At 37.2% G+C, this 13,524-nt stretch overlaps 1 protein-coding gene across 6 annotated transcripts in view; it reads right to left on the bottom strand.

The window, feature by feature from the left end:
- Positions 1–13,524, bottom strand: part of ULK4 (unc-51 like kinase 4) — a 541,913-nt gene that overhangs the window by 122,225 nt on the left and 406,164 nt on the right. For all 6 annotated transcript variants that reach the window (XM_036870501.1, XM_036870500.1, XM_036870504.1 and 3 more), the window contains one exon: positions 58–243. In XM_036870501.1, the coding sequence (XP_036726396.1) occupies positions 58–243 (186 nt within the window). The remainder of the gene's footprint in view (positions 1–57; positions 244–13,524) is intronic.

Raw genomic sequence — 13,524 nt, 5'->3', positions numbered from 1 at the left:
GTCTACTGGCCGCCACTGAGGCCGCCCACCCAAGCCCCAGTATCTGTGTGGACTCACCATTCTTCTGAGAATCCTCAACAGAAGCTTTAGCTCCTTCGGGTCCTCTTTGGATGTCAGTAAATCAGCAAAATTCTCTGCATTTTCGGGAGACAGGCTGTCTGGGTTTTCCCCTCCATACAACTGAACCAGGATAGACAGACACTTGGATGAAACTTCAAAAATTTCAGGATCCTCGTTAGGAAGCTGAAAATTAATAAATTGGATGACTTAAGCTTAACTGAAGATGGTGTTGGTATTCCTCAAGAACCACAGTAAAATTTGGCGTAACGGGTAGAATGTCAGTCTGAGTATAAAGTTGAATTAAAGGAGTATTTTTTTGAATGGATCTTTTTCAAAATGCATACAGTAACTCAAACAAGGCTAACAGCACAAAATCAGAAGGAAATCCTGCAGTCCTTTCTTTAATCCCTAGTGATGAATGACCTGTGACAAGCAAAAGACCAACATATATTTTATATGCATATGTATATATGCATATATTCATACAGGTGTATGTGCATCTATAGATGTGGAAACAGTTTGATTTTTCCGAGGCACAACCCTTACATTCTTGTTTACTTAACTTGTTTAGGAAAATCCACTTTCTAGACGATATTAAGAAACACTTTGAACTTGTCTGTTTCCAAATCATTATTGACTAAACAGGCAGAGAGAAAGCATTGTTTCTGTATTAAAAGGTATATTATGAAATAATAATCATACCATAAGCATTTTAACCTTTTAATGTTTAAAGTTTTATTTTATTTCTAATAGCTTTGTTGAGCTATAATTCCTGTGACATACAATTCAGTCATTTAACGTATATCTGCCATTCAATGGTTTTTAGTATTTTTCAGAGTTGTGCAACCACCAACAGAACCAATTTTAGAATTTTTTCATTACCTGAAAAAGAAACCCTGTACCCTGTAACCGTTACCTTCACGTCATCTCTTCCTCTCTACCCCCAGTCCCTGCCCAGTGCTAACGTGCTTTCTGTCTCTCTGGCTTTGCCTATTCTGGACATTTCAGATACTTGAAATCATACAAAATATGACCCTATCTGACTGGCTTCTTTCACTTAGCATGTTCTCAAGATTCATCCATGCTGTAGCATGTATTAGTATTTCATTTCTTTTTATTATGTAGTAATATTCCATTGTATGGATATACCATATTTTGTTTATCCATTCATCGGTTGATGGACATTTGAGTTGTTTTCACCTTTTGACTAGTATGAATAACACTGCTGTGAACATGTGTGCAAATGTTTTCGTGCAGACAAGTATTTGTTTCTCTTGGGTATATACTTAGAAGTGGAGGTGCTGAGTCATGTGATAACACTATGTGTAACTTTTTGAGGAGCTGCCAGACTGTTTTCCAAAGCTGCCATTAGCACCAGCAATGCGTGAGGTTTCCAGTTTTCCCACATCCTCACCAACACTTGTTATTACCTATATTTTTTTTTAATTTTTATTTATTTATTTATTTATTTATTTATGGCTGTGTTGGGTCTTCATTTCTGTGCGAGGGCTTTCTCTAGTTGCGGCAAGTGGGGGCCACTCTTCATCGCGGTGCGCGGGCCTCTCATTATCGCGGCCTCTCTTGTTGCGGAGCACAGGCTCCAGATGCGCAGGCTCAGTAATTGTGGCTCACGGGCCCAGTTGCTCCGCGGCATGTGGGATCTTCCCAGACCAGGGCTCGACCCCGTGTCCCCTGCATTGGCAGGCAGATTCTCAACCACTGCGCCACCAGGGAAGCCCTACCTATATTTTTAATTACAGTCATCCTAGTGCGTGTGGAGTGGTAACTCATGGTGGTCTTTCATTTGTACTTCCCTGATGGCTAATGATGTTGAAAATCTTTTCATGTGCTTATTGTCCATTTGCATATTGTCTTTGGAGAAATGTCTATTCAGATACTTTGCCCACTTTTTAAGATAGGTCATATGTCTTTTTAGAATTGAGTCTAAGCGTTCTTTATACATTTTAAATACAAATCCCTTAGCAGATACATGATTTTCAAAAATGTTTTCCCATTCTGTGGGTTGCCTTTTCACTTTCTTGATAGTGTCCTTTTTAAAAAAAAATATTTATTTACTTATTTGGCTGCGCCAGGTCTAGTTGCGGCATGTGGGATCTAGTTCCCTGACCAGGGATCGAACCTGGGCCCCCTGCATTGGGGGCGCATAAGAGAGTCTCAGCCACTGGATCACCAGGGAAGTCCCTTGATAGTGTCCTTTGAAGCACAAAATATTTTTTATTTTGATGAAGTCAAATTTATCCATTTTTTAAAAGATTTTTTTGATGTGGACCATTTTTAAAGTCTTGATTGAATTTGTTATAATATTGCTTCTATTTTATGTTTTTTTGGGTTTTTGGCCACAAGGCATGTGGGATCTTAGCTCCCCGACCAGGGAATGAACCCACACCCCCTGCATGGGAAGGCAAAGTCTTAACCACTGGACCACCAGGGAAGTCCCTATCTGTTCCTTTTATTCCTTGTGATTTTGGTGTCAAACCTAAGAAACCATTGCCTATTTCAAGGTCCTGAGATTTAAGCTTCTTCTGAGAATTTTTGTAGTTTTAGCTCTTACATTTATTTTTAAGAACTTTATAGTTTCAGCTTTTACATTTAGGTCTTGATCCATTTCGAGTTAATTTTTGTATATGGTATGAGTAGGTGACCACCTTCATTCTTCTGCGTGTGAATAAATCTTATTTTGAGATATTTGCAGGTTCATATACCATTGTAAGAAACAATACAAAGAGATACCACACATACTTCACCCAACTTCCCCAATGGAAACATCTTGCATAACTATAGTACAAGATCACAATCAGGAAATTAACATGTATATTAGGACAGCCACTCCTGCTTTTTAAAAATTAATATTTGCATGGTATATACTTTTCAACCTTTTACTTTCAACCTGCCTGTATCATTATATTTGAAGTGAGGTTTCTGTAGACAACATACTGTTGGGCCATGTTTTGTTATCCATTCTAGTCATCTCTGTCTTTTAATTGGTGCATTTAGACCATTTACATTTTTATGATAAATATTAAGATGCTAGGGTTTAAGTCTAACATGCAATTTTATTGTCTTCTGTTTATTTTCCCTGCTTCTTATTTTTCTGATTCCCTCTCTCTTTCTTTAACCTTCCTGTGGGTTACTTGAACATTTGTTTTATGTTTTCATTAAGAATTATTAAATTCTCTTTTACTCCCAATATTATTTTCTTAGGGTTGTCATAACAAAGTACCACAAACTGGGTGGCATAAACAACAGAAATGTATTACCTCGCGGTTCTGGAAGCTAGAAGTTCAAAATCAAACAGCAGGACCCTGCTCCCTCTGAAACTCATAGTAGAATCTTCCCTTGCTTCTTCCTAGTTTCTGATGACTTGCTGGAAACCTCTGGCATTTCTTAGCTTGCGGCTGCATAATTCCCATCTCTGCCTCCGCCATCACATGGCTTCCTCCCTGTGTGTGTCTGAATTTACACGGTTGTCTTCTTACAAAGACACCAGTCATATTGGATTAGGGGCCCACCCTACTCAAGTATGACCTCATCTTAACTAACTACATCTAGACCGTCAGTATTTTCAAATGAGGTTTAATATTCTGAAGTGCTGGGAGTCAGGACTTCAACATATCATTTTTGTGGCGGACACAATTCAACCCATTACACTTCCTATCAACTTTATTTTGTGCTCAGCTGTTTATTCACCTTGGTTTCTCTCCTTCTCGTTGTTATGCTTCCCCAAATGTCTGGTGGTCCTTGGCTTTCTATTCTATGAATGAAAGATTGGGCAGATTATTATAGGCAGCTGGCTTCAATTTCCTTTGCATTTGTATATGTCTGTTTCTTCAAGTTGCCTCCTCTGTCTGTGTTCTATGATTTCCTCAAACTCCACAATGCTTCTTTCTAGGGCATAACCCCATACTAGAAATCACACCAGATAGACAGTTCATTCTCTTTACAGTGCAGTTCTTGACCTATTATGTTGCAATAAAGCAGAGCAAAATGAATAAGGGAAGGGGACTGACAGGCCTGCCTGTTCTAAATGTGCATCTTCAATTAGCCTGGTAAGTGCCTAGGGCCTCCATCAGTTTTCCACTCTGAGTTTATAGATCATCTGCATCTGTTCCTACCTTCTGGTTAGTTTTTTCCTATGTATGTTCTGGGTGATAGGTTTCTTCACTATATTTCGATTCAGTTCCATCTGCTTTCTATCATCTAGTAACTGCCCAAAATTTCTTTTCCACTAACAGCTTCTCCTTCCATTCTCCCATGATTGTAAGATATTTAATCCTTTCTCTATTTTCATAGCTTTTGGGTAGTTAGTGAGATAGGCACAGGCATTCATGCTTCTATTTCAGTCTACTTTAACATTTCTTCATTTCTGAGTTAGTTTTGCTTCATTGTTGAAATGATGGGAGGATGCTTATCGTAAGTAATAATTTCAAAGATGGCTTATTTCTTGGATCCTTGTAAACTTGATAATGTTTGTGTTTTGTTTTGTTTTTTGTGCCCTGCCCCACCACTACCCAAAAGATTGTGATGGTATAAAAATCTTTCCATCTTCCCTGGACTAACAGGATAAGAATATACCCAAGTGCTTGCAAAAACAAACTAGCAGAAAAAGACACGAAACAATGGTTTTTAAGACACTAGACATCAGGTAATGTAGGACAGTGATGCCCAAGGGATGGAGAACAATTGAGGTGAGCTCTACTCTTGTCCCAGGTCAGAGGCTTACGAGGTCACCAGGCCTAAGCACAGGGACGGCAACTGAGGTGGATGCCAGCAGATTTTTTAAGTTGAGGAGACAGAGTGAAAAGTCTCAGAAAACCAAAGCAGCTAGAGTTCATAGGACAAAGTACCAGAGAGAAGAGAGCAGGCCAAAGCTCACTCTGAAGACACAGGTAACCTGGATAGCACTTTATCCATTAGAGAAAATGAATTTACGGTTAAAAACCTTCCTACAAAGAAAACTACAGGCCCAGGTGGCTTTATTGGTGAATTCAAGCAAAGATTCAAGGAAGAAGTAATACCAAGTCTATACAAATTCTTCCAGAAAGCTAAAGGAAATGGAAACTTCCAAACTCATTCTATGTGGCCAGTACTACCCTGATACCAAAACTAGACAAACACATTCCAAGAAAAGACAACTTCAGTCCAATAGCCCTTATGAATATAGATGAAAAAATCTTCAGCAAAGTGTTAGCAAACCAAATTCAGCAACATATTAAAAGGATTGTACACTACGGCCAAGTGGGATTTATCCTAGGAATGCAAGGCTAGTTTAGCATCTAAAAATCAATGTTATGTGCAATATTAATAGAATAAAAGACAAAAATTATAAGAGCCTTTCAACAGTCATAGAATAAGCATTTGACAAAATTAAAACCCCTTTTAGGATAAAAAGAAACTCAACAAATTATAAATAGAAGAGAACTTTCTCAAATTGATAAAGGATATCTAGGGAAAAATCTACAGCTGACACCATACTTAATGGGTAAAGAGTGGATTCCTTCCCTCTAAGATCATGAACAAGATAGACGTCCATTCTTGCCAGGTCTATTCACCACTACATTGGAAGTTCTAGCTAGGGCAAAAAGGCAAGGAAAAGAAAGAAAAATCATCTAGAAAGGCAAACCCTATTTGCAGATTACATGATCTTACATACAGAAAATCCTAGAGAATCCACTTTTTTACTATAAAAATAAACAAGTTCTGCAAGGTGGCAGAATATGAGATCAACATACACTAATATGTATAAAATAGGTAACTAATGAGAACCTGCTGTATAGCACAGAGAACTCTACTTAATGCTCTGTGGTGACCTAAATGGGAAGGAAATCCAAAAAAGAGGGGATATAGGTATACACATAGTTGATTCACTTCGCTGTACAGCAGAAACTAACACAACACTGTAAAGCAACTATACCCCAATAAAAAAAATCAATTGTATCTCTATACACTAGCAATGAAGAATCTGAAAACTAAATTAAGAAAACAATTTCACTTATAATAGCATCAAAAATAATAGAATATTTAGAACTAATGTTGAAAGAAGTACATAACTTGTACACTGAAAACTGAAACATTCTTGGAAAAAATTAAACAAGGTACATAAATGGTAAAACATTCCATGTTCAAGGATTGTAAGAGTTAACATTATTAAGTTGGCAACATGCCCCAAACTGATCTACAGATTAAAAGCATTCAGAGTTGCAGCTGGATTTTTTTTTTTTTCAGAAATTGATGATCCTAAAATTCATATGGAAATGCAAGGGACTAAGAATAGCCGAAACAAACTTACAAAAGAAGAATAAATTTGGAGGGATCACATTTCCCAATTTCAAATTTTGCTACAAAGCTACAGTAATCCAGTCAATGTAGTACTGGAATAAGGACATGCATAATTATCAATGGAATAGAATTTAGAGCCCAAAATTAAACCCTTACATTTATGGTAAATTGATTTTCAACAAGAGTGCCAAGACAATTTAATGGGGTGGGGGGAGAAAAATGGTCTTTTCAACAAATGGTGTTGAGACAACTAGATAGCCATACGCAAAAGAACGAAGTTGGACCCGTACACCACACCACATCCAAAAATTATCTCCAAATGGATCAAATATCTAAATACAAGAGCTAAACATATAAAACTTTTAGAAGAAAACATAGGAGTAATTACACCTTTGTGTCCTTGGGTTAGGCAATGGTTTCTTGGGTATGACACCAAAAGCACAAGCAACAACCAAAAAAAATTTGATAAACTGGACTTCATCAAAACTAAAACATTTTGTGCTGTAAATGATACCATGAAGAAAGTAAAAAGACCACCCACAGAATAAGGGAAAATTGCTATAAATCTAATACCTAATAAGGGACTTGCATACACACACAATATAAAAACTCTTACAACTCAGTAATAAAAAGACAAATAACATAATTTTTAAGGGGCAAAGAAAATAGACATTTCTTCCAAAAAGGTATATAAATGGTCAATAACCACAGGAAAAGATATTCAACATCATTAGCCATCAGGGAAATGCAAATCAAAACCACTATGAGATACCACTTCACACCCACTAGGATGGCTATAATTAAGAACACAGATAATGACAAGTGTTGGTGAGCGTGTGGGGAAACTAGAACCTTCATACATTGCTGGTGCTGATGGCAGTTTTGTAAAACACTCTGTATTTCCTCAAAAGGTTAAACAGACTGATCATAGGACTGAGCAATTCCACTCTTAGATACATACTCAAGAGAAAGAAAGCACATTTACACAAAAACTTGTACACAGTTGTTCACAGCAGCCTTATTCAAAATAGCCAAAAAGAGTTAACAACCCAAATGTCCATATAAATGGATAAGCAACTATGGTGTATCTATACAATAGAATATTATTTGCCAAAACAAAGAATGAAGTACTGATACATGCTACAGACATGAATGAACCTTGGAAAAAACATCATGCTAAGAGAAAGGCCACATATTATATAGTTCCATATATAAGAAATATCCAGAATAGGCCAATCTATAGAAACAGAAAGTAAATTAGGGATTGACAAGTGTCTGGAGGGGAGAGAATGGGGAGTGACTCTTAAAGAATATGAAATTCCTTTCTGAACATTCAGACGAAGATGTTCTGGAATTAGATCATGGTGATGGTGCACAACTCTGAGAAAATACTAAACAGCAGTGAACTGTACACTTTACAGGGGTTAAAGGTACAAATTACTTCCTGATAAATCTTTTTTAAAAAAACAGTAGCAACTCTGCACAGAGTCTTCAAGAAAAACGAAGAGGAGAGAATACTTCCCAACTTATTTGCTGAGACCAACAGTACCCTGATACCAAAACCAGACAAAAACAGTATAAAAAAGTAAACTACAAAACATGAACACAGATGCACAAATTCTAAACAAAATTATAGCAAATCAAAGGATAATAATATTAAATAAAGGAACAATAAAATATTAAAAGGATATTATATTATCAAACAAAATATTAAAAGGATAATAATAAGACAATACATCCTGACTAGAGTGTATCCTGGAAATGTAGGTCTGTTTAATGTTCAAAAAAATCAGTCAATGTAATAAATCATATGTATTAATTTCCCAGGGCTACCATCATAATAAAGGATCACGAACTAGGTGGGTTAAAACAACAAAAATTTATCTTCTCACAGTTCTGGAGGCTAGAAGTCTGAAATCAAGGCAGAGCCATGCCCCTTCTGAAGCCTCCAGGGGGGAATCCCTCCTTGCTTCCTCCAGCCTCCAACAGCCCCAGACGTTCCTTGGCTTGTGGCAGCAGAACTCCAATCTCTGCCTGCATCGTCACATTGCATTCTCCCTTGTGTCTCTGGCTTCATATGGCCATCTTCTTATAAGGACAGCAGTCATAATGGATTAGGGAGCCCTCACTATTCCAGTATGACTTCATCTTAACAAATTACATACACATGCAATGATCCTATTTCTAAATAAGATCCCATTCTGAGGTACTGGGGGGTTAGGATTTTAACACATATTTTTTGAGGGATACAGTCAACCCATAACACCATAATAACTAAAAAAGAAAAACCATATGATCATCTCAATAGAAAAAGTATTTAACAATATTCAACACCTATTTCTAACAAAAACTCAGCAAACAAGGAGTGGAAGGAAACTTCTTTAGCCTGATAAAAAATATGTCAGAGACTGAATGCCTCACCCTGAGATCAGAAAGACAGATAGGAACATCTGTTCTCACCATTTCCGCTCAACATGGGAGGTTCTGGTCAGCACAGTCAGGCCAAAATAAATTAATAAATAAAAGGCATCCAGATTGGAAAGGAAGACTTAACTGCTTATTTGCAGAAGACATGATTCTCGACGTAGAAAATCCAATGGAACTCACAAACAATCCACTAGACTCCATAAATGAGTTTAACACAGTTAACAAAGACATTAAATGGAAAAGAGATACATGCACTCCAATGTTCATAGCAGCATTATTTACAGTTGTCAAGACATGGAAGCAACCTACATGTCCATCAACAGATGAATGGATAAAGAAGATGCAGTATATAAATATATAAGTAAATATATATATATATACACATATATATACACACACACACACACACACCCAGTGGAATACTATTTGGCCATAAAAAGAATGAAATTTTGCCATTTGCACCAATATGGATGGACTTGGAGGGCCATTATGCTCAGTGAAATAAGTGGGACGGAGAAAGACAAATACTGTATGATACCACTTACATGTGGAATCTTAAAAATACAACAAACTAGTGAGTATAACAAAAAAGAAGCAGACTCACAGATACAGAGAACAAACTAGTGGTTACCAATGGGGAGAGGGAGGAGGGAGGGGCAATATATCAATAGGAGTAGGGGACTAAGAGGTACAAACTATTAGGTATAAAATAAGCTACAAGGGGGACTTCCCTGGTGGTTCAGTGGGTAGGACTCCATGCTCCAAGTGCAGGGGGCCTGGGTTCGATCCCTGGTCGGGGAACTAGATCCCGCATGCATGCCGCAACTAAGAGTTCACATGCTGCAACTAGGAGTATGCAAGCCATAACTGAGAAGTCCACATGCCGCAACTAAGAGCCTGCATGCCGGAACTAAGAAGCCCACAGGCTGCAACTAAGAGCCCGCATGCTGCAACTGGGACCCGGCACAGTCAAAATAAATAAATAAATACTAAAAAAAAAATAAATCATTTTTAAAAAATAAAATAAGCTATAAGGATATACTGTACAACATGGGGAATACAGCCAACATTTTACAATAACTATAAATGGAGCATAACCTTTAAAAATTATGAATCACTATATTGTACCCCCATAACATTATATAATGTTGCATAGCAACTACACTTCAATAAAATATAATTTTAAAAAATTTTAAAGGGAAATAATCACATGTGAGTATATCTGCATATACAAAGTTATTCATTGCAATGCTATAAGTGAAAAAATTATAAACAATCTAAATGTCCAACAGTAAATAATTATAATATGTACTCATAAAAAAAAATCATGTACAATAACATCTAAAAAAATTCAAAGATTTAGGGATAAATCTGACAAAAGATGAAAGACCTGTACACTAAAACCCACAAAATACTGCCGAGAGAAATAAGAGGATCCATATAACTGGAGGGATATATCTTGTTCATGAGTGAGAATACTCAATTTTGTTAAAATGCCAATTCTCCCCAAATTAAGACTAAATGCAATCCCAATCGAAACCCCAATAGGTTTTTTTTTTTTTTTGGTAGAAATCAGCAAACTGATTCTAAGTTTTTATATTATACATGTATATATTAGTTAAAAGAATAATATTACCTGATTTCAAGACATTATTATAAAGCTGAAAAAATTAAAACAGTATGGCATTGACATAAAGTTAGACACAGATCAGAGCCCAGGAACTAGACCCTCACAAATACAACTGAGTTTTGACAAAGGTGCAATGGCAATACAGTTGAGAATACAGTTTCAACAAATGTGCTCAAACAATATGCAGAAACATAAACTTCAATCTAGACCTTTTACCACGTACCAGAATTAACTCAAAATAGTTGATAGCATGCGTCAATTCTAGGGTTAGCTAAGGTAGCTCAGAACCACCAAGGAACATCCACACTAAATGAAAGAAGCCAGAATCCTCAGGAATCCCTGAAACTCATATGGTTCTTTAAAAAATATATATTGATAGACCTAAATATAAAACCTACCACTGTAAAATTTCTAAGAGAAAACAGAGGCAAAAAATTTGTTGACCTTGGACGTGGGAAAGATTTCTTAGATATGATGCAAAAAGTGCAATTCACAAAAGAAAAAAAAAAGTTAAATGGACTTCATTTAATCAAAAACTTCTCTTTGAAAAACACTGTCTAGTTCATAAATGCTCAATAAGGGGTAGATAGTACCACCACCACCCCCATCGCAAAGGATCCCTTTAATGGAGACCCATAAAAAAAGTGTTCTTTCAGATCTAAAAACTAGAATATGTTTTTTGCCCCAAAGAACTCTCACCCCACTACTCACCCCACTTACTGGGCAAGGTACCTCTTGTAAATGATTATATTCTCATTTTTGTCTGGCAACCAGGACTCTTAAGGCCAAAACCATGGCCCAACTTTAGCAATTATGTTAGACTTCATATTTGTATAGAAACTTCACCCTATCTTACCTTCATTGTTTTCTTCATGTTTTCTACTTAGGATTGCCAGACCTTTTTTTTTTTTTTTTTTTCTTAAAAGGACACCCAAATTAAGTTTGAATTTCAGATAAATAATTTATCTTTTTTAGTGTAAGTATATCCATTTGGCATCTTGTAATTTACCGGACAACCCTAACTTGATAGCAAACATTCTTATTAGCAAACTCAAATGCTTTGTGGGAGAGATGAGATAACAAATATAAACACACACGCTTTGGATATATCTCAAAGTAAATTTATACTTCAACTTTAAAAACTGTTTTAAAACAATTGAAAATCACAGTTGTACTGTTTACTTCCCTTTATTCAACCCGCATAATACAATGCAGCATTTCAAAACCTTTCTCATTTTATATTCTATTTTAAAAATATTGCCTAGTACAGTGTTTTGCCAAAATTATAAGGGAATATTTATTTTCAGAGAAGAGAATATATTAACCAAGAAAGAAAAAAAGAAAACCACTTAGTAATACAAGGTTTTCTACCCTTTTGATATTATTTAAACACCTGGAGAAAAGATTCCCTCTGTTTTACCAGGACATCTTTAACAAGATTTCACATTAGGCCATGAATCCCTGTTCCTCTTCATCTTAATACATCCCTCCTGCCCAAACTCAGCTGAAGAGGCAGCAGAAAATAGCATTAAGCTGATGAATGGTGGTTAATTCCTTATGACAGCACCACAGAAACACTGCTGACCACAGCCTTGACACTGTCCCCTCCCCCTGAGAAGTTATCCTTACTTCTTGGATCCCCAGGCACATTATATTCCTAAATGTGGAAATTTTGAGGGAAGAAAACCTGCCATTACCATTACTGATTCAGTTGTAAGTCTATATATCATAGACTAGAGTACCAGGGTTTAAAAAAAAAATCCAAAAATAAGTTGAAAGTCACTGGTAGGTCAAATCAGCATTGACTTCTGGGCCTCCCGCACTGCCCTGGCTAGTTTCATAATAAACTTCACATTTTCCTCATCAATAACTAAAGAATGGGAAAACATAGCTCATTTAAAAAATTATAACCAGTCAATATAGAAGGAGATTTAAATAATTCTACTGAAGCACCAAAGTTGCAGAAACCATAGAGGGTAAATATGTCAACACCGACTGTTAAGATGTTAGGTTTTGTGTAAAAGCTTTGGCCTGATCATATGTCCTTTTCTGCTCTTTTTCTCTCTCTCCACTGTAGACATTCAGGTGGATTCTGCTTTTGTCATTGGATGACAGAAAGATGTTCGAGACAGATACCCAAGAAGTAACCAAATGTTCCACTATGCTTCCACTTGTGTTCCCTACAATTTATTTTCCACACAGAAGCCACAGTGATTTTTTAAAAAACTTTAATCAGATCATATCGCCCCCCTGCTCAAAACCTCCAGAAACTTCTCAGCGCATTTAGATATAGTCCAAACGCCTTGCTGTGGCTGACAAGACCCTGTCTGAGCAACGAGGCAGCACGACTGGAGTGAATGTGGTAGAAGAGGCTAGACAATGAGGCCAGAGAGGGCAAGACGGCGCAGAGCCGGCACAAACCTGAGTCAGATCATCATTCACTGCTTGAACCACCATGGGCTTAGATATTCTTATGGTGATATTATAGGTAGCATTACAGGATATGTGAGTGGAGTTCCAGGGACGGTCATGGCTAAAGATACAAACTTGGAAATCCTCCTTGTATAGCCATCACTGAAATCAAGGAGTTGAGTGAGATCACCCAGGGAGGGGGTGGTAGCCCAGCCCTACACTGCAGGTGTGGAGCTTGGAAAGCTTCTCTTCAGGGAAGACTCACATCACTTCTACCACCACCCTCCTCAGAAAATTCAGGCAGGTGTTACTCTGGGGTACTGTCTGATTTCTTCTCAGCTTCGACTTCTTTAGGAAAAGTCCCGGCATCATGTTGGAGTACATGTACTAAGGCTACTTGGTCTTCTGTATGTGGAAATTGGAGAAAAGCATAAGAGGGATCAAATGCAGAGCTTTCCTCATACAGACTTTTGAAAACATCCCTATTTTCATCTCTTTCCCAGAGGCCAGAGGTGCTGTGGGGTTTCAGTGGGAAGGCCAACTCCCACCACCATGCTGGCAACCCCACAGGGTGTTTTGGGGCCAGGTTTCCTCTGCCTGTTTAATCCTTCTACAGGCTTCCTTCTGTCTCCTAGAAATATGTTGAAATCTTAATCTGCTACTGACTCCCGTGTTCCCTTTCTCTTCATTGTTCTAAC

Source organism: Balaenoptera musculus, chromosome 11, assembly GCF_009873245.2.
Source record: "Balaenoptera musculus isolate JJ_BM4_2016_0621 chromosome 11, mBalMus1.pri.v3, whole genome shotgun sequence".
Taxonomy (NCBI): Eukaryota; Metazoa; Chordata; class Mammalia; order Artiodactyla; family Balaenopteridae; genus Balaenoptera; species Balaenoptera musculus.
Note: the sequence above shows the minus strand (reverse complement) of the source record. Positions and strands in the feature narration are given on the sequence as shown.